This window comes from Halichoeres trimaculatus, unplaced genomic scaffold (assembly GCF_033239565.1).
Source record: "Halichoeres trimaculatus isolate MK-OKI-2021-1 unplaced genomic scaffold, fHalTri1.1 fHalTri1_scaffold_8, whole genome shotgun sequence".
NCBI classification, from domain to species: domain Eukaryota; kingdom Metazoa; phylum Chordata; class Actinopteri; order Labriformes; family Labridae; genus Halichoeres; species Halichoeres trimaculatus.
Window position 1 is genome coordinate 35,108,755 of NW_027437186.1, and position 21,580 is coordinate 35,130,334.

The following is a 21,580-nucleotide window of genomic DNA, read 5'->3' on the forward strand; positions in this document are numbered from 1 at the left end:
TCATGTTTGTATGTGGGAGAGACTCGAGAGCCGTGCACCTGACTTGGCATGTTACCACAAGCTAACCACAGGTATTTTACTTGTACCTGGTTAGCAGAAAGCTAACTCGCGTCACTCTTCATCCCTTGCTGCTCTCCAAGTTCCCGACAGTGAGTCAAAGTTGAGTGAACTTTCACCCTCATTTAGGGAAAAAACTTTACACCACAAAAAACTGAAATCTTATCCATTTTTTTGTCTTATTTTAAGCAAAAGTTGTCTGATTATACTTGATATGAGCCACATTCAACTTATCAGCCCAGAAAAATGTCTTGTTTCAAGTTTCTTAAAGACAAAAAGTAAAGTAAGTAAAAACATCTACTAATAGAACAAGAAAAATTTAGTTGCAAGAAATTCAAACCTCATTTTTGTCTTTAAATAACATGAAATAAGATATTTTTCTGGACTGATCAGGTGAATGTGGCTCATATTAAATCTAAAAAGACATTTTCTACTGAAAATAAGACAAAAGCACTTGATAAGATTTCCGTGTTTTCCAGTGTATCAGTTTGGTGTTTCGTTTCACTTTGGTTGTTTTTCTTCCTCTGTGCTACATTCGCTATCCTAGCTGCTCTGATTAGCTTCTTCCAATTGCTAATTAACACGAAAAAGTCACTTGCGCACTCTGGGATTGTCTGATGTAACCACGTTTACTCTCCACCCAGAAATGTCCCAGTAACACAAAAAAAATCAACACCTAGGCAGAGGAGGGGGCTGAGGCAGACACAGACACTGACACACATGTATAGAGGCCCATAGGAGATGATTGCACAGGATTATTCCTAGGGATTGTTACCAAATTAGGTACTTTTATAGGTACCAACCAAATTACGACCACATTACAGAGTACCGATTCTCTTAAAATCAAACGGTACCATGTTTCGGTACCTGAACGCATTCTTGTAACTGTGAGGGGATTGGAAGAGTAGGTGATTTCCCATTCTGGACACGTTACAAGTTTATAAACTGAAGAATAGATGTATTAAATTGAAAGACTTTGAGATTTTATCATTGAACAAATTAATATTGCCACCAGGGCTTGACATTAACACCGGCCAACCGGCCAAATGCGGGTGGATTTCGGCAGTGGCTGGTAACACCACCGCTCCCACTGGCCACTTTGGCTGGTTGAATTTTATCTCAAACATGGAGCAGAGATAAGCAAAAAGATGACTCTGATGATGAAAGCTCTGAGGAAATGTAATTTACCTCTCCTTCATTGTCATTCTCATGAAAAAAGAAATGATTTTCTGATTACAATCATTGATGTAGTCTTGTTTTGAGTGTGCATAGGGGTCATTTACATTTAAAGAGGTTGTAAATCTTTTTGAAGTAAACTTTAGCATGTTATCATCGGCTTTAATCGCATTAAACATAATTATCCAACAACAAATTGTGGCCAGTGAAAATACTGAGTGGCTAGTAACTCAGGGATACCACTACCCACAGTGGCTGGTGAGCAAAAAAGTTAATGTCAAGCCCTGATTGCCACAAAAACACACACAAAAGTAAAAAGGTACCCATCCCTGGTTATTCCTGTAAAAGTTGACATTTTAGGTTAACAGGAAAATCCTGCAGACTGTACCTTTAAGGCTTGAACAGACCTTTTTTGTCCGTGCATTTGCAGAAAAGTTCCTGCAGCAGTGATTTTATTGGTTTTGTTAGCATCTGAATTTGCAGCCTGTTTCTCTCGCTGTAAATCTAACTGGTCTTTTTGACACATGTGCACTTGTTCACCTCGTTAAAAATAACAGACATGGTGATGAAGTGTGTTTTTTCTTTTTTCAGTATCATTTCGCGGTGATCTTTGATACCAGTCAGCTCTCTGGGGAAAACGACACACTGCAGTTCTTTGTGAATGCAAAAAGGTCAGTTTGAACAATCTGAAATTTGCTTTTTTTCTCCATAATGAAGGAGTTTCTGTGAATAAACATGCTGTTTTGTTTTTAAAGTAACTGAACTTCTTTGATTTTGTTTGTTGAAGTGCCAACCCAGAGCACGAGCTCGCCGACAACACTCTGGATCTGTCCATCCCTCTGGTTCACGAGACCGACACGACTATCACAGGGTAAGAACAAGAAAAACACGCACATCCGTTAATGTATCGTTGATTTTACACAAACACGAAGCCGCCTGTAATAACAGGCGTCAAACGTTGACTTGAACCAGCTGCCCAGCTGCTGGCTCCCTGGGGGGACAGGGAGTGTTTTTGTCAGTATGGAGCTTGTCAACTTGAAAGGCCTTATCTCTGAGCGCTTTATCGCGGCGCTGCTTCACAGGGAGGAAGGGGGGAAAGATGTGAAACAGCCCAAATCTGCCAGAGCTCTGACATCTGATGGAGCTGCTGTGGCGGCTGTCTTACATTTAGAGACGGCTTAAGAGCCGAGCTGGACCAGAGGTGGCACAAAGCACATGGAGAGCAGATATTTGTGGAGGGAAAAAGAAGTCTTGTAAAAGTTGAAGTGCTGCTCTCACTCTGACAAATTTAGCAGACCTCTTTAGCTGTAAAAAAAAATCATAAACACAGCTGTGAAAGTATTTGATTGTGCTCGCAGTGTGGTGACGCCGAGCTCCTTCGTGTACGGAAACTCCATCGATGCTTCACGCTTCGTCCAGTTGGAAGACATGGAGTGCAACTTCCAGCCTCTTAATCTCACATTCCAGGTACTCTTAGCTCACCTCCTGTTGTTTTTCTGTATTTCTACATTTTTTCTTTTGTATTAACTCTTCTTTTTTGTGTTTCCATCTCTCTCTCTCTGTGTGATGCGGTTCCAGGCCATAAACAAGGGGCCCAGCAGGCTGCCTGGCTCCACGGTGGACATCAGGATACCCAACCGTCTGGCTGGCAACGGCGCCGACATGTTCCACATCATTGAAACACAGGTGGATGCCAACAGCAGTCTATTTCTCATTATTTACCCAGGTCCAATCTTTATTTATTAGCTTATTCACCTGCAGGCCGTCACGTTAGAGCTCATTTATCCTCCCTACGTCTGTCTCACAGCCGATGCTTTATGTACGGGCCTCACCTACAATCCATCAAATGTTCAATGAAGAGAGTCTTAACTTTATGACTCAGCTTGTTGCAGAGAAATTAAGCTTTCGGGAGCTGCTCAGTGTCTGTCAGCTTTGTGCACAAAGCGGCGCTGTAGGGTAGTCATGTGTTGGAGCTGGCTGAGGTTTTTATGGGAAGTTGCTTCGTGGAAAGTTGTAGGGTCTAAAATAAAAAGGTGGATGTACGACGATAAAAAACTGAGGAGTTACAGAAGTCAGCAGAAAAGGTTCAGTAACTCAGGTTCAGCAGCTGTGAGCCAAGTGAGTCAGCCGCAGGAAACTGGCGACCTCCAAAAGTATCAGTGCTGGTAAGTAGGGATGTTATACTGTGAGTAACTTCTGGGTTGTATAAACAAAATTCATAATTCTGACAAAGCAATGAGTCAAACAGTAAGAAAGCTCTCAGAAAGCAGCCAAAGTCGAGCACAGTCTCAAAACGAAGCCAAAAAAAGGATAAAGTCTGGTAAGTCTCAGTAAATGACCTCAAACTGGTTTGTCATGTGTAGGTAGCATTAGCAGAGCTAGCATCACCAGGCCTCCAGCCCTTATCAGCAGGTTAACGTCAACATTCCTGAGCTGGATGCTCATGGCTCGACATCATAGCCTGCTTTATCCTGAATTATTAGATCAAAATACGGTCAAACCACGCCTAAACTATACTATGTGACATCTGTTTTCTTGTTTACATCGGGGTAGTAGAGCTATCAACTCATGCAAAACACATGTAAGGAATTTAAGGTTTGCAATCATAAAATTTCTCTAATTTATCTGGTGTTCATCTGAGTTAAGTTCAGAGAACTGAAATAAAATCACTGGATTCATGCTTTTTTTTTTAAAGATGATGCAATTTTGATCGGATCCTGCAACTATTTTGCAACTTTAAATTACCACATTCACTTTTGGTCTCGTTGGATGCTGTTGTTCGATATTTGCAAAGTGCTGCAGCCAGAAACTTTTTACCCATTTTTTGTCTGTTTTGTGACTCAGAGATCAACCACGAGATAGGAAACAAATATCTAGCTATGTCAGAGGATTGCTTTTGATGAAATGTTAGTGTTTAAGCTATTGACTTCTGTGTTTGTATGCTGAATGATGCTGAGACACTTAATTCACACAGACGCTTCAGTCAGAGAGCAAATGTAGACACACAGCAACAGCAGGGTGTTTGGAGACTGAATGAATGAAGAGGATGAATGATGAGTGACATTAATGTCAAACAGCCTCTAACCAGCAGTGCATCTCTGTAAGGCAGCCTTTTAAAAACTGTGGATCAAGACCCAAAGTGGGTCGTGGACCGTATTTGATTGGGTCGCCAGTTGTTGGAGTAAAATGTGGAACATATTTAGGAAGTAACTCTCCAAACTAAAACAGAATTAAAGAATGTTAATTTTGCTGAGCGGTGTTTATCTCAGGTGCATCTCTGTCTCCCAAAGGAGTTTTTATGATGCAAAGGAGAGATATTTAAGAAAAAAGTCTTTAGTTTTCAACTTTGTCACTGTCTCATAAATCAACTCATTATTTTTAACAGACCTGTCAGCCAATCCTGATTTGGGAAGGAGTCTCTATCTTTTACACCCTTTCTTCCGCTGTACTTCTCTTGGTTATCCCCTTATTTTTAAGTATGGTTCTGTCATCTCTAATATTGTTTCGAGGTCAGATTGAGTCCTGAACTTGTGCCTTATATCGAGACCCCCAGAAACATCCACCCCTCTTCCTGTAGTTAGTGTGATCGTAAGACGCATGAGACCCTCTCTACTAGAGTCAAAAACAGAGGCAGCAGGTGGCTGTGTGACACTGGTGACTGAGAGATTATGAGTTAAACTCCACACTTACTTAAACATGAATTCAAGAAATAAAATGTAGTATGAGACCAATTGTTCAATGAAACCAACATTATTTCCATCTGAATATTGCAAGAAAGACTCAAAGTACCCCTGAAACTAACAAAAACTAAATAGATATAAGCATTTTCAAAAAAAAAAGGAAAGAAAACCTGTTTGAAATGAAAAGAGTTTGGGTCCTGGGGAGACACCAGATTTCTGTTTTGGGTCTCGAGCAAGAAAAGTTTAGGAACCCCTGCTGTATGGGATCTGTAAATAATAAATAACAGAAGGCGAATTTAGAAACAACGTCGACCAGAGATTAGCTCTCACTTTGCTATTTAGCATTAGCAGTGCAAAATAAAGAAAATACATTATTTTCCGCCACATTAACAAACATAACGCATCAAACAAAACATTTATATCACAATAAACACTCATTAAACATAACCTGTTAGTTATTGAAGCAATCACTTCCTTTAAACTAATAACTTTAAGGTGCTTTAAGCTGCTTCTAAAACAATCGTGCTAATCTCTTTTTGCACTATACAACTTTTAGGACCCCAAGCTGCCCACATAAGTGCCTGAACAAAAAATACATGAAATTCTTATGAACCCAGACTGCCCACTAAGGTGCCTGGATAAAATTAGAATATCCTTTTATTGATACTGTGGGGGGTTGACACAGCAGCTGCAGTAAATACAATAACATAATAAATAGAATAATAAGAAGAAGAATATGAAATTACAAATTAGTAGCAATAATAGAAAAGTAGAAAATATAGAAACAATAGAAGAATATTTCTATTTTCATATATACATTACATATAAACTGCTCTAACACAATAACAAAGAACATAGGAAATTTATAACACTTAGTATCAGGAATTCAGAGTTTATATTTGATGAGCTACACCGCAATAAATTCCTGAACATTACAACTTAAGATGCAGTGTTATGGTAAAACTGTTACACATTCATTCCAGAGGTCAATGCTTCTTGCACAGCGTAGTAATTATCTGATACTAACATGATGGACTGCTGGTGTAATGAGTAAAATGTTGAAGAATTTTATTTTCCTTGGAAAATCTCCAGTTAGATTCAGGCAACCAAACGTGGGGCTTTTTGTTATGCTGTGGATAATTTGCTTAGTGAGAGGCACCAGCGGCGCGGTGAAAATGGAAACGCCACTGTTGACGTTGCTACTGAAGCTAGCCTACCATTTTGTTTCACAACACAGTACATTTAGATAACGAAACTCAATACTCCCACTGGGGTTCAGTGTTTTCTTAACCCTTGCGTTGCCCCTTTCATATAGGTAGATTGTGGGGGAGCTCAGCCTGTTAATTGTATTTTCTGTGAATGGGGCAGACAGCGGGGACTGTATCCCACCCTCCTTGAGCCCATCTGGAATCACTTTCAGGGGATCAGACAGCTTGCACGAAATGGGAATGGGACACCTGTAGAGCCGGCTACTGCCGCGTACCATCCCCGGCCTGGAAACACACTTTATTAATGCTGTTAAACCAGCCTGTGGCACAGCGGACAGTCACTGACTTCTGCTTTACAGCCGGATAAACTTACGCTTCATACAGATCTCCATTTGTCCCAACATGTCACACAAGCTCACCTCTGTTCCTCCACGTTTCTGATTCTTCTACCTTTTTTTAACCAGACTGTGCTCTCATGAGGAATTTCAGGTTAAAGTTAGCAGCAGTAAAATCTGGGTGGCAACTGGGCAGACAATGAGGAAGGCCAGAGGAGATTCCCACCTCCAGAGCCCCCGGCCGGACCAAGCAGAGGGGAAAGGGGAAGTGCTCCCTGGAGGGTGGGCAATAAAACAGACACCTCTAAATCACTCCATATGGGAAACCAGAGTTGGGAGGGGGTGCCAGCTTCTTGTTCCTGTGGGCTCTGGGGACCCGACACAATGGTGGGACTGGGACAGATTTGGTGGCAGAAGTGTGTACATGTCTGTTTTGGATGATCCAACAGAGCAGAGATATTTAAAGACCCTAAAACTCATCTGACCCAGCAGGGTTTGATATCAGAGGAGGTCTGCAGCTGTCAAAGAAACAGGCAGGGGTTTGTGAGGATGAGTGTATATCAATCCCAGAATCCATCAGCTTTCGTCTGATACCATGAAACCCCTGAGACCTCCAACTCCAGCTCCTGGTGGAAAGAGATTTTCGTCTCCCTGAGCAAACATGAGCTCCCTCTGGAAACTGCGTCTTTCTCCCACAGTCTAAAGACATGCACGTAGATTTATTAATGAGTCTAACCGTATGAGTGCACCTGGGATATGCCTGGAGAGACTGTTGGTTCTTTTCCAATAACATTATTGTTTACAGTGGGGCTGATAACTTATGACTAGAGATCAGAGCTGAAGAGAGACGGTGTCCTACAGTGAATTATAAGGTTCAGACATCTGTTAAAGAACATCATATAAAGATAAAACCCTGCATTTCATCCTTTTTCTGCACGTACTGTTTCCTGTGGACGGTGAAAATCTGCTAAAACACTTTAACTCACAGAAAACAGAATTCTTCTGATACCAGCGCCTGATCCCGTGCCCACAGATTATATGTTTTAACGCACAGCCTGTGTATGAAGACAAGATGTGCATGATCAGGATGTATGGACAGGAAATGCAGAGTTCTCCAGGGGTTTACAAAGATCTCACGTTGTTTTTTTCTGCACATGAAGGATCTGGTGGACTTTAACCCAGCATACGCTATGGAAAGCAGGAGATGCTTTGTGAAAATAAAATACTTTTTTAAGTTAATGATCTCTATGTTTGCATGATTAGAATTAACCCCTTGATGCCTGTAATGCCACTTTATGTAATAATGTAATATATTTTCACCTTATTGTGTAATAACCCTGCATTTTGTAATAACCTGCCACATTTTGTAATAAAACTCCTTGTACGCACAGTGTAATAATCTTTGCCAAATTATGTGATAAGTTCCTACATATTTCATCACTTATTACAAAATTTGGGTTCCCGTATGTAAGATGTAAGAACTTATTACATAATGTGGCAAAGTTCATAACAAATTATGTTCAAGAATTTTATTACGAAATGCAGCATTATTACAAAATGATTGAGAATTGATTGAGAAACCAACAATTGTATCAAAGTTTAGTCAGAGGGTGAACATATTAAACATCTTGATATATTTATAACTTATTTATGTAACTTATTTATACAGAACAGGATTAGGGCCACTGGAAAAAAAAGTCAAAGAAAAAATTTAGACTATTTTTATCTGGGAAAAAATGCAGAATTCTGACTTTTTTTCTCAGAAAAAATGGTGATAATAAAACAATTGGATGTTTTTGTTAATTTTTTGTTTTGTTTTTTCAGTGGCCCTTATTGTTTTCTGTATATTGATGAGTATTTTATGTGTTATATTTAAATTTACAATCTCCACTCAATTGAGCATCTGTAAGGATGCAAATTTTACTCACGCAGTAAGGGGTTAAGCCCAGTGGCGAATGCTCTAAGACTGCAAGGGAAGCTCAGCTTCCTCTAAAATGTCCCTAAAAAAAGTGTTGATATGTTCTGCTGTGTGAACATTTCATTGATAAAATCTGCGCTAGAGTTCCTTCATCTTTAGTTCAGAATCAGCTCCTATCACAGGTAACTGGCTCCACCTCCTTCTCATTCATCCCCGCAGCGTCTCAGCGCTTTAACACAGTTGGACGCTGAGCATCTTCTGACTTCAGCGGGGAAGCGTAGAGTGGGTTGTTCCACTGTGGAAACTGGACGGTCATTGGATAAACGCTGGGCTTTGTCCCGCCCATCGGACGCTCAGCGTCTCTGGGGGTCTATGAGGCAGTGGGCTGGCCTGGACGCTGGGCTTCTGCATGATGATTGGATGATCTGTCTGAGGCCGAATCCCTTTTTGATTGACAGTGAAATGAGCCAGACAGAGATCTTGAAGTATAACCCTCCACCGGAGCATCTTCTCAGTTGTTCTGGACTGATGCGGAGGCTTTATTGGTCCCCAGTGAATTTACTTTTCTTAAAAATGACGAGCGTTGTGTTTAAAGATTCTCTCTTTTCACCAATAAGCAGCTACAGCTACAGCGGCTGAGCTTCTCCACCTGTCACTCACACTTACTACCTGCAGGTGTTGAGAGGAGCTTCTTCTGTTCAAAGCGGCTCAAGTCTTACAAAAAGGAGCAGAGGGTAGAATTTACGTTTAAATAAATAAATGAATTTATGATGCAGGCTGGAAAAAAATGAGCTTCCCCTCCTTGACTGACCAGCAGCCGCCACTGGTTTAGCCCATAGGCTGTATGAAGCATTGTCTCATATTCTTAGACCGCAGGTTGCTGCTTGGTTAAGCCTAAATCAGCTGTGATTTTTCTTTCAGATCCACTCTGTTAAACTTATGACTTCAGATGTCCTCTGGATACGTTTTTCTCTAACATCTTTGTTATCAAATCTCTGTCTTTCTCCACCTCTGTCCTGCTGTAGGTGGCCGATGGCCGAGGGAACTGCACCCCTCACAAGAACCCGACACCGTGCACCATCCCCCAGGACCGAGAGAGCATCTTCCACTCCATATTCGCCTTCTTCACCAAATCAGGACGCAAAGTCTTGGTAAATAAGCTGCTCTTTGACAGCCAGTGAAACATCTGTTTATCCACATACTTTCTCCTTCACTCTGCTTCTTCTTCTTCTGTTTCTGAAAGGATTGTGACCGTCCTGGAAGAGCGTGTATGACCATCTCCTGCAGTCTGGGTCCACAGTTAAAAGAAGAAGCTCTAAGCATAGATATTAAACTTCTGCTCAACACTGAAATTCTTAAAAGGGTAAGAAGTGTGTCAAAGGATGGATGAAGTGTGTTTCAGGTCTTTTTTGTAGTTCAGTAAAAGAAATCTTCGTTTTTGACCCCACAGGACAGCTCCTCTGTGATCCAGTTTGTGACCAGAGGTAACGTCCAGGTCAGCGACAGAGCCATGGAGGTGCCGGACGGGCTGCCAGAAGACCTGTCTGTGAGTGGATCATCAAGTCAGAATCTTAACTGCTTAAATTTTATCGGCTTAAAGCGCAAATATGTTTAGGTAATCTCTGCAAAAAGGTTTGTCTGAGGTTTCGAGGATTCAGGTTGAAGGACGGCGTTCTCGTGGCTCCCCTTGCAAAAACAAATAAATGAGCCGTATCTTTTTATATTTAATCTTTTGATGCACAGACCAGCGTGCTGTGGTTTGACCCTCTCGAGCTGCTGATGTGAGCACAGAGAACAGCTGGGGATTGTGGGTATGCTGCGTGCTGGTGGCTCTCCTGTGGTCTAACTATTGGGGGTCTTCAGCTGTGCTCAAGGTCAGACCCTCGTCTCTCTGCCGCTCGCTGAGTGATTGAAGGGCCCAGCAGATCAGATGTGATGATTGCGTGGAGCGCCCAGCACGCTCGTTGTGGGAGCTCGCCGTAATCAGGGCGCTGACCGGGCTGCAGCGCTGCTGACCCTCAGCTCCAGACCTGGACGTAAAATCCAGAGCGGCCATGAATATGTCAGCACTTAGAGAGGGCTCATTCCTGGGACTTTAACCCCCTCTGGGTTTTAGTAAACACTGCTACCTTTCCCTCAGGACCCCTGCTGGGCTGAACACACACTGCTGAGTTTAATTTGTGGCTCCTGGTTGGATTCCTCGCAGCGAGAGTAGCTCACTTTAATCCCCTGTGACATGTTCAAATGAAGCCAACCAGGGAAACGACATTTTTAAACTCTGCAGACATTCATCCATGAAGTTCAGTGAGAAAAAAGTCAGGGGGTAACACTTTGGATGGTCATCTTACATTTTTTGTAAACACACTTTTGAGAAAGTGGATTATTTTCCACGTCTGTCCAACTGATCCTTGTTTGTTTTCATCAATCTTTTTAGAGAGTTTGTTCTGGTTTTACAGCCCGTTTAACAACCCCCCAGTAAAGACAGGACTTATCCCCACTATTACAACTATTTTTGCTAATATTTTGAAGGTTTTATACGAGAATGTAACTCTTTCCCTTGTAAGAAAGCATTCGATGTAGTAACAAAGATTAAAAAACGGGGAAACAGCATCACTGTAAACATCGTTGCAGGTGGAAAATGAGTGGATATCCAAGTGTGTTTGAAGGAGCTGTGAGGAGATTATCAGTGCCAGTATTACAGGTTACAGTTCAAAATGCTACTTCTTAGCTTCCTGATCGGGTCGTGCAGGACTAGATTGATTTACGGCACGTCTAAGTCTCCATGACAACACAAAACCAGCTGACGAAGTTTAGTAGAGAAAAGAGAGATCTGTGTTTTTCTCTGCTGAAAACGATTTCTGTGATTAATTCTGCAGTGATGGTAGAAACTGGAGCCTAACTGTCAGACAGAAAAAGGACAGAAGAGCAGAAGAAAGAGAAACAGGAGAGAGATAGAGCACAAGCTAAAGGCTAAAACACGAGCTTAACTGTTCAAACTTGAGAGTCTATCAATAAATTGAAGAGTGAGGTTACGTTAGCTCTGATTGGTAGATGACTGGCAGGACAGAACCGACATGTCTTAGGGCACCGAGCTGCCGAAAGCACTACATATAGCAACGTTTGCTTGTTGTCACATTTCAAACCATAGCGCTACCTAACTGTACTGATCAATACCTCACCTCGGCGCGTTGTATCCAATAAAAATTTGACTTCAACAAAGAAAATTTGTCCATTTAATTCCAAAACTAGAAAAGCACTCAGAGAGCACAGACCTCCTCCAAGCATCTTGTGATTGTCACCAGCACTTTAGTCCTACTTTAATGTTATACTCCCTTTCAGCAGACTGTCTGCTACAATTTGGTGTTAGTTGCAGGTTTGTACGATGACTTGTTTCCTGACAGTGTTGAAAATTATGATGACCCAGAACATATTTCATATTCCGGATCTTAGTATCCAGAATATTGGCAGGATCTGGATCGTACCTTTACATCTGTCAGAAATTATGGTGACCTTGTCTTGTATTGTTTTGCAAAGCAACCCGACCATTTATGGTGGAGTTATATACTAGTTATATACCTATCTCACAATGATAAAGAATCCTTTAGAAAAGTCCTGGATCCAGACAGTGATCCGGATCACCTCCAAAATTTAATCACGTCTTCCTTATCCCATTTAGAACATTTCCTGAAAGTTTCATCAAGAGCCGTTTGTTACTTTTTGAGTTATGTTGTTCAAGGCAGGTCAAGGGCAAGTCTTAAAGATATCTGAAATCACATGAATCCAAGTGTTTTGGTGTTGAGGGGTTGAGTGTAAGGGTGCAAAGTATAACAACTACAAAGTTTTGCAACATGTCTGAGGCAAAATTTCACTGTGATAAACTTTTTTTTATTGCAACCTGCACCTCTTGATCAGATCAGCAAGTTTTTCAGCTTCTTCTTTTTATGAAAATTGATTTTAAGAGATTCTTCAAACAAAAACAGAATCTCTAAGAGGGAGGCAAGAGTTTTGTTGGTCTAAGTAGTCGCAGTAGCGTAGAAGATCTTTGTCAGGCAGCATTTCTGTGTATGGAGGAACCATCCATGTAAAGACGATGAGAGGTGGACTGTATCTGTTATTGTCCCATCTTTAAACCTTTCAGCTATCAGTTTTAGCGCTGATTAATCTCTGGAGAACAGAAACAGTCGTGAATGTGCAGCTAAAACTGTGCTCATAGATGTCATCACCCAGCTCCAGCTTGTTTCAGTGTAAACAATGGCCGTGCTTGTAACAGGAAGTCTGAGCCAAAGTTCTTTATCGCTAATTGCTGGTCACAGGAAGCAGAGTAAAAGCAGCATGAACACATCAAAATCAACTCTGTAGTAAGACCAAAGTCTTTTCATCCTAACAGTTTTTATCGTTTCTGACATTTTATTCATTATTGTTATCAATCAGACTTACTTTAATATCTTATTACACTGCAAGAAACTGAAATCTTATCAAGTGTTTTTGTCTTATTTTAAGTAAAAATTGTCTTATTATGCTTGAGAAATTTTCTCTTGTTCCATTGGAATATTTTATTTTACTTGTTACAGCAATTCAGACCTCATTTTTGTCTTTAAATAACTTGAAGTTAGACATTTTTCTGGACTGGTCGCGTGAACATGATTCATGTTTAGTCTAAAATGACATTTTCTACTGAAAATTAGACAAAAACACTTGATAAGATTTCAAGTTTTTGCAGTGTACATATTTAAGCTCTTTGTTAAGGCTGATTTATGCTCGATGTGTCTGCAGGGTTCGTGCAGCTTCTTGCAGACGAATGACGTCATTGTCACACCTACGCCCCTTCGCGTGGTCCTTTGTATGCAGAAAATTCCTGGGCTGTGCACACTCAAAATTTTTTACCTGCAAGATGGCGGTAGAACGGGATCTTCTCACACGAAGATCACTGTGATAACCGAGTGGTAAATAATTCATGGCGTGAAATCGCGGCCACTCTCGACAGAGAACAGGGAGTGGTTTAAATAAACTGGGAAAATCCCTGACACAGATGTTTCATGTTGAAAACAAAGGCAAACATTTTTATTTTATTTTATTTTTTTAAATAAAAAAATAAAAAAAATAAAAAAAAATAATACAAATAAAAATAAATAAATAAAATAATAATGAAATAAAATAATGATAATAATAATAATTATAATTATAAAAAAAGTAAAAATAAAAATAAAAAATAAAAAAAAACAAAGGCAAACTACTTTGACTCTTGTTTAGTACTTTGGTAGATGTACATTTGTGATACACTGCCCCCTGCAGTTTGGGAATGGACACCAACGGACGCTGTGCAGGATGTTAAAAGCACAAAAGCCCCATGCGTTCTTTCATGCGGATCTCGTGCGTCTGATTTCCATGCATCGCGTTCACATGGAAAGCATGACACAACCTTAAGGCCATGTCCACACGTAGCCCGACATTTGTGAAACTGCAGACATTTTTATACGCGAACGCCTGTTGTCCACACAAAACTGCAGTTTTGCATCATTGGAACAATGTTTTCTGAAAACTCCAGCCAAAGTGAAGATTTTGGAAAACTCTGGTTTCATGGTGTCGTGTGGACGTCTGTAAACAGTTTTCGGTTCTCTAACGTCACAGCTGTATGACGGAAAATGATTCTGATTGGCTGGCACGGGTTTTACATCCGGAAAACACTGCCACCTATGGGTTTCGGCATGCTTTGAGCCGCAATTATCGGCAGATTTGCCCACTGTGTGTGGATGAAAGTATTTGTAAAAACGAACAAGGGGGGATTGTTGTTTTTGAAAATACCCAGCTGCATGGCCTTAAACTATGTTTTTCACTTTCTGTAAAGCAGTTGCCCCTTGTTGGATGAAAAAACCTCTGATTGATTGATTAGTTGCACCTGTGCGGTGTCCATGTCTCCCTCCCCTCCCTCCAAACAGTAAATACACCAAACTCACTCTGCTGGATACAGATGTGAGTGAAATATTAGCTCCACCGATCTCGCCTGAACTCCACATTCCATCACACATTCCCAGAATTAACTGATTGCTGGAGTTAAATTGGGAAACTTAAAGTCAGGGAGCAACGACCAGCAGAGCTTTCATCTCCTCGGAGCACGCCATCGCCTCGGCATGCAGAGCCACCGTCAGATTCCAGAGCTGGGAGTACGTTCGGGGGGTTAGTGTTAATGTGGGAAACTATTCAACAGAGAGATCAATCTGCACTTGTCCTCTTGCTTTTGTCTGGACTCACAGTTGGTGCTTCATGCCGCATTAGTGCTCAGAGTCTGTGCGGCGAGGTTCCTCCGTCAGTTTAGAAACTGTCCCACCATTGTTTGTGGAAACACATTATCAGATTATCTGACCTTTGGGAGATTACATTTTATTTGTCTCTGTTTAAGACCATCAGTAAATAAATCCTTCTATTTATAATGTGAGAGGCTGAGCTGTTCCCATGTTGAACATAAATTCTGACTTTAAAGCTTCTCAGAGTCACTTTTTGGTGTTTACACGACAAACAAACAGAAAATGTTTGAAACACTTCCTGAAACTGCAACAAGACTGATTTACTCAGACGTGGGAATAGTTTCAAAGGTGGAAAAAAATGGAAATAAAGTTATTTTTAGACAGAACTGGTTTGAAATAGTTTGTGTGCTCGGTCACCAGATGTTCTCCTGTTGGGGTTCAGAGCTACAGTGTGGGCCGTGCTGAGGGATTGAGGGTTGAGTCAGTGACAGATTATCCAGCAGGTCAGTGTGAACTCATGGGAAACTTCCAGAAAAACTTTTATTTATCGTGGATCTGGGCTGTTTTTTTAAAAGATGCCAATCCTCCCTGGTTGCATGAGATAACTTTACGTTTTGGCCTCACTCTGGGTTTTCAGGAGTCTGTTTGGAGACATGAGGAGGTGGTGTACTTTATTGTTTGATTCTGATTACTTGCACCTCACCTTTAAAACACTCTGTCTGAAGCTTTAGTGCGTAAAGTGTTGACCACATTTGTTACCTTTTGCATTAATGTTTTAACAAGACACACTTTCCCCAGAGCACAGTAAAAAGAAACAGACTCCTAGCTGGAAGCAACTAGGGATGGGTACTAAAATAAGGTACCTAAACGCATCCTTGTGACTGTGAGTGAGTGGAAGAGAAGGCAATTTTCCATGCCGGACATTAACACAAAATTGCAAGTTTATGAATAGAGAAATAAATAATTTAAAGGTCCCATATTCTGCTCCTTTTCTGCAGTTTAATGTGGATCATTGATGTCCTCATGAAATGGTAGTAACATGTTTTGGTGCAAAAAGCCAATAAATCAAGCACAGCAGCATTGTTTCCAGGCTCTCATAGCCCCTCTGTTCAGAACGCTCTTATTTAGTGGGCGTGGCCTTCATATGTAAATGAGCCACCGCTGATACCGCCCCGCTCTTCCACGTCACTGAGAGCGGCGCCACGAGCTCCGAGTGCACAATGTTTAGAAAACAGAGAAGCTCGTTTACCGTAACATTACAGGCTAAAACAACAGGCTAACCGCAGCTAAAGTTAGCATCCTGAAGCTAACACAGAGACAGGGGGGACACTGAGGAAAAGCTCTTCCATCTGCTCCACAGCACACAGCATTTAAAATACTCACATTTCCAGGGTCCCAGGTTTGTTGGAGGATGGTTGGTAATGCGCCTGGATTCAGGACCAGTCTATTGGCTAGCCCTCTGTTGGACTGTCCAAAGTTGGAAAAGCAGTCGGCCGTGAAGTGACTAGCTCACACATGCACAGTTTTACTGAGTGTAGCTGGAACATTTCCTGATAAATGAACTCTAGACACTTAGACTGTCTTCTTCTGAGATGGGAAGCTTAAGCATGGAACTATGTGGCTGTTTACAGCCAAAAACAGAGCAGTGATGGCAATGATAGCTGCTGGAGCAGCAGCGGGGGTATCTGCTCTGGTGGACCAATCAGGTCAGACTTGCTCCTGATTGGTCAAAAAAGGGAATCGCTGATGTCGGCAAACCCCAGAAATTCCAAACAGCTCGTTTTAGGTCAGGGTTTTACATTCACAAGCTCTACTAAATACAGGTTTGGTCATTAAATATCACATTTTGTGGGCTGGGAGGAAAGCCAAAGAGCCACAAATTTCACTAAAAGACTTAATAAAGTGATTTTTGAATAATATGGGACCTTTGATGTATTCCTCTTTTAGACGTTGAATTAACATCAACTTTTTGTGGTACGGGAGAGTCTCAGGTTGTTAAACATCCCAAACTCGGTTGTGTCCTGTTTGTTCTTCTTGCAGTACGTTGCATCATTATTGAGTAGAACATGACTTAATGACCACGCTCGTGTGCTCCTGTGTGTGTGTGTGTGTGTGTGTGTGTGTGTGTGTGTGTGTGTGTGTATGTAAGCCTGACTCACTGACTGACTGAAGTGTTGTTGTGTTTCAGCTTGTCTTCGAGGCGCTCCACAGCCAGGAGCCGAGGGGTTACGTCGTGGGTTGGATCATCGCCATCAGTCTGCTGGTGGGAATCCTCATCTTCCTGCTGTTAGCTGTGCTGCTCTGGAAGGTAAACACCAGAACACAGACACACACTGATTAAATCTCCAGCAACGAAACTCACAAACAGCTCGTTTTGCTTGAAATACTTTGGCGTATAGTGAAAGGGGCGGTAATGCAAATCAGAAAAGAGAAATCTTCGGTTTTCTACCTGGGAAATGTGATACCTGAAGACTCAGGCTCTTAGATGAAGTTTCAAAGCGTACACTGTGAGTTTAGCTCTTCTCAGAGTTGAGAAGTTGTAGGAAAACAGCCGAAGGGGGGACGTTTTCAGGGCTGTGGCTTTGGGCCTCCAACAACCATGAAAAGGACAAATCACAGCTTGGGCAATAATTCACACCATACCTCTCACATGAAAGCCTCCTGGAGGGAAACAGCAATTACACTGATGTCCAGACTGAGGCCCAGTTAGCACAAAACTCCTTCCCCTCTCTCATTCCCTCATTTTCCATCGGGAATACCACAGCGAAACGTAGGAATGTTGGTCCTGGGATTCTTCCCCCCTCCTCGCCCCCGCCGCCCGTCGACCCCCAGGTCCTCGGATCCTGCCAAAATAAACCCCTCTTACAAGCGCAGCACATGTCCTGTATTGCTCCTTTCAGGAAATGCCTGAGGAGAGAGCAGGTCTGAATCAATAAACGTCGGTATCAAACTCAGATAAATGAATGAAGTCGTAGGGAGTGAGGCATCATCCCGGTGAGGCCTCTTTGTTGGGATTCACACCAAGGATCTGCTGCTCCCTCCATCATCCGTATCTCTTTAAATCAGAGCGTACAGGCTTTGGGTCTGGTTAATGTAAACTAGTGTTACGTTCCTACAGAAACAACCTCTGCTGCAGGAGAAATGCTCCGTTTGCTTCCATCCTGCTGGAGGTTTTCTGTGGTTTAGCCCATTAACTTAAACTGTGTATGTTTTACATTACTGCCGCACATTTTTCAAAGCGTACCACGCCGTGATGTAAATTGATTTCCTGCCTCTTAGACCTCCATTATTCCTCATTTGTTTCACAGTTGGAATTTGAGAAAACCTGACATACAGATATTTAGAAAGATAAACAATCCATCCATTAACAGTGAGCATAAAGTTTGAGGCCCCATTTACACGACAACGTTTTATCTGAAAACGCTGAAACGGAGTGATAACAATGTGTTTACATGGAAAAGCTGAGGGACTGAAAACGCTGTAGTAAGCATGCCAGGCCTGTAGCTGGCGCTATAACTGTCTTGTCCAGAAGCGTCTTTTGGCAGATCTCCACTGAAGTAGTGTTGAACTGATCATCTGGGGTGCGTCTCAAAGCTCCAAAGATCCTTCCTTCCTCCACTTGCGTCATTCACTTGCGTCTTAGTCCCTCCCACCAGAGATGATGGGAGAGAAATGAAGAGAGGAGAGAGGAGTGGAGGAGATTCCGTGTTTCCTCCAATCAGTCTCCTCCATCCTCTCTCCTCTCTCCTCCGAGCACAATCATCGCTTTGGGACAGTCTTCAAAATGGCGACTAAGACAGTACTTCCAGTGACGCGGAGGAGATAGGACGAAGGAGGCACAAAATTAACGCATTGAGACGCACCCTGGTGTATTGGGGAATGCTCAGAGCAAAATTCGAGCAATAGATGCACATTTTGTTGGAAGACAGTCACAGATTCGGCAGATTGAGCAGCACAAGAACAACATAGTAGTTCACGAGAATAGTAACAACAGTACTATTGTCCTGTTGGATACATGAAGTGCAAAGCGGAGTGTGATGCCATCGTTTCAACTGAAAACGCCGGCTTACTGTTTACACAGCAACAGTGTCAGCAGCGTTTCAGGAAAATCCCACTCTGGAGGCCGTTTTCAAAAGTTTTCATTTTAGGTTGGCTGAAACGCCATTTCCGTGTAGAAGGCAAGGCTGAGGTGCCGTTTACACGACAGCGGTTTTGGGGTGAAACGCAAACGTTTTGTTGCGTTTCAGCCTTGCGTTTGCACGGAAACAGTGTTTCAGCCGACCTAAAGCGCAAACTTTTGAAAGCGGCCTCCAGATTGGGATTGATTTAAGTCTCTATGACAACACCACGTCAACCGTGGTGTTGTCATAGAGACCTAGACGTGCCGTAAATCAATCCGGTCCTGGACGACCCAAACTGGAAGCTAAGAAGTAGCTTTTTAAAATAACCTGTAACCAGCAATATTGGTGCTGATAATCTCATTTTAAAGTGTGGATTACGATCAGGCATCACTTTTAAACTCCTCACAGCCCCTTGAAGAAAAGAGATCATAAGTAAATATTTATTTATTTGTACTGCGTTAAGCAGATGTGTTTTTTTCTGGATTTCCCATAAAAGAATCTTGGTTCAGACGTTTGTTGGGACCTTGGAGCTCATATCATGTCGTTGGGGCAGCATTAACCAGCTTCTTCTGCCCACCTATTATAACCTAAGTGACAGTAATGAATCAGAGTTTGCAAAGTTAAGTTGTTGTTACGTTACAGTTGATAATTTGAAGTTATAAAGCTACGAACTAACATGTCTTTTTTACTTGTGTTGAATGGAAAAAGGGATCTGTTTTCATCGATTTGTTCCTTAAATAAATCCACAAATTAGTAAGAGACACATTGTTATAATAGAGGGTATTGATGCTTATGGGAAATGTAGTCTTAATGTCAGAAAAATATTCCTGATTTCATTGCAAGAGGCTATCAGATCAACACAACAAGAAAACTCTTCACTTTGCCTTTAAAGAAGTAGATTCAGGGAATTACTTTCTTTTTTTGTGAGTCTTTTCATACATCCATGTGGTGTTTATAAAATGAAACCCAACAGCTGGTGGCTCAGCTTAGCAAAAAATCTAAAAAATCTTGCCTAAAAATACCTAAAAAATACTTCCAAATATCATTTAATGCTTTAAACCCCAATAAGGAAACCTTGAGGTATAAAACCAAGCACTTACATAAAGTGACTTTATTAGCAATACTGACACCACTGATCAAATGTTAAAAGTGTTCCCTTTATTTTGACACCAAAGCAATCCAAACAGACCTTGTAAATACAAAGATATACTCTTTTTAATTTGGTAATTCCATTTTTCTAGATAAGACCCAAAAAGAGACCAGGGTTTAAAGGGTTAAACTACTACAGCGGCTAACATAGCAGCAAAAAGCTATGAAAATTGTCATTACTTATGATTTAACCACCAAGAATGTTTTAAATTTAGAATATCTTGATGTTTTCCAACCTTTCCTAACCCTGGTGTGGTTAACCTCTCAACCTTTCTCACGTCAGTCTTTTTTAAAAAAACTCAAACGAGGGGAATCAACTCTTATTTTCTCACTAACCGTTCAGTGTTCGTCTTTGTCAGATGGGATTCTTCCGGCGGCGCTACAGAGAGATCATCGAGGCCGAGAAGAACAGGAAGGACAGCGAGGAGAGCTGGGACTGGATGGAAAAGACCCACTGAGACCTGCACTGCGGGGTCCCAGAGGAGCCAATGAGATTAGGGATTGGGTCGGGAAGGATCCAATAGCACGTGGTCTCGCAGCCCAGCTGCCATGATGGCACCAGGCCCTTCAGTCTTCCATATGTGGAAGAGGAGAATATTCTCCATATTTTTTGGAGACTTGATGTATTTTTTGCGGGGAGGGGGTCCAGGAAACAGGCGTCTGAGGTGACAGCGCGGCTTGCCAGAGGACACTTGCTGTGGAATTCAGCTAATCTCAAAGGAGGGAACTCCCAGCCAGCCGAGCGGAGCTGTTGATGGAGAGACACATCCGTACGGGGATGTGGAGACGGCAGGAGTACTGGTGGACAACGAAACCCTCAGGGCTGTGTTACATAGCAGATTTATTTTTATACATACACTTTAAGCCATATAGTGTAAAACTGGGCTTCCAGGAGAGCTGGGGGTTTGAAGGCCATTATAAACATACTGTATCTACAGTGTGTGATCCTAAAAGCACTGATGTTTGATAAGAATGAATGCCTTGGCTCCATAGTTTTGCTTCCTATGCCAAAGAAACGTCCTGTACAGTAAATGATGGAGTCGTTTGTATATTCAGTTCTTCCTGGGAGTGAAAGATTGTATCTTTTCTTTACTATATCCGGCTAATGGATATCTCTAATACACATCTGAACACCGCTCTCCCACTGACAGTCAGCTGGGGATAACTCTACACTGCAAAAAATGAAATCTTATCAAGTGTTTTGTCTTACTTTCAGTAGAAAATGTATTTTTACACTGAATGTGAGCCACATTCACCTTACCTATCCAGAAAAATAGTGTTATGGTGTTAATATGTGGCAGGTCATAAGCAAACAATAATAAATGAGTTAAGCAATTTTATTTCTACACATCATCGTTTTTTTTTTAATTGAAATTTTTGCAAATTTATTTTTTTTTTTATTATTATTTTTTATTTTGAACTTGTTTGTTTTTTATTCCTTTTTGTACAACTTTGCGATTTTTTTCAAATTAAAAAATAAATTTTGTACATTTTTGACATTTTAAATAATTTAATTTTTCAGAAGTTTTTTAAAATTTCAAATTGTTTTGCAATTTTTGACAAATGTACTAAGTCTTAAAATAGTTTGAAATTGTTGCAATTTTTTGAAACTTCTATATATTTTTCAATTATTGGCAAATTTTTTGGCACATTTTTTGAAATTTCCACAAGTTTCAAATATTTACAAATTATTT

General features: G+C 41.3%; 1 protein-coding gene across 2 annotated transcripts in view; it reads left to right on the top strand.

Moving 5' to 3' along the window:
• Positions 1-21,229, top strand: part of itga9 (integrin, alpha 9) — a 106,269-nt gene extending 85,040 nt beyond the window's left edge. For both annotated transcript variants that reach the window (XM_074675883.1, XM_074675884.1), the window contains 9 exons: positions 1,825-1,904; positions 2,021-2,104; positions 2,592-2,700; positions 2,812-2,919; positions 9,400-9,525; positions 9,618-9,737; positions 9,825-9,920; positions 16,805-16,924; positions 20,246-21,229. In XM_074675883.1, coding sequence (XP_074531984.1) covers positions 1,825-1,904; positions 2,021-2,104; positions 2,592-2,700; positions 2,812-2,919; positions 9,400-9,525; positions 9,618-9,737; positions 9,825-9,920; positions 16,805-16,924; positions 20,246-20,344 — 942 coding nt within the window. In that variant the 3' untranslated portion in view covers positions 20,345-21,229. The remainder of the gene's footprint in view (positions 1-1,824; positions 1,905-2,020; positions 2,105-2,591; positions 2,701-2,811; positions 2,920-9,399; positions 9,526-9,617; positions 9,738-9,824; positions 9,921-16,804; positions 16,925-20,245) is intronic.
• The last annotated feature ends 351 nt before the right edge of the window (positions 21,230-21,580 follow it).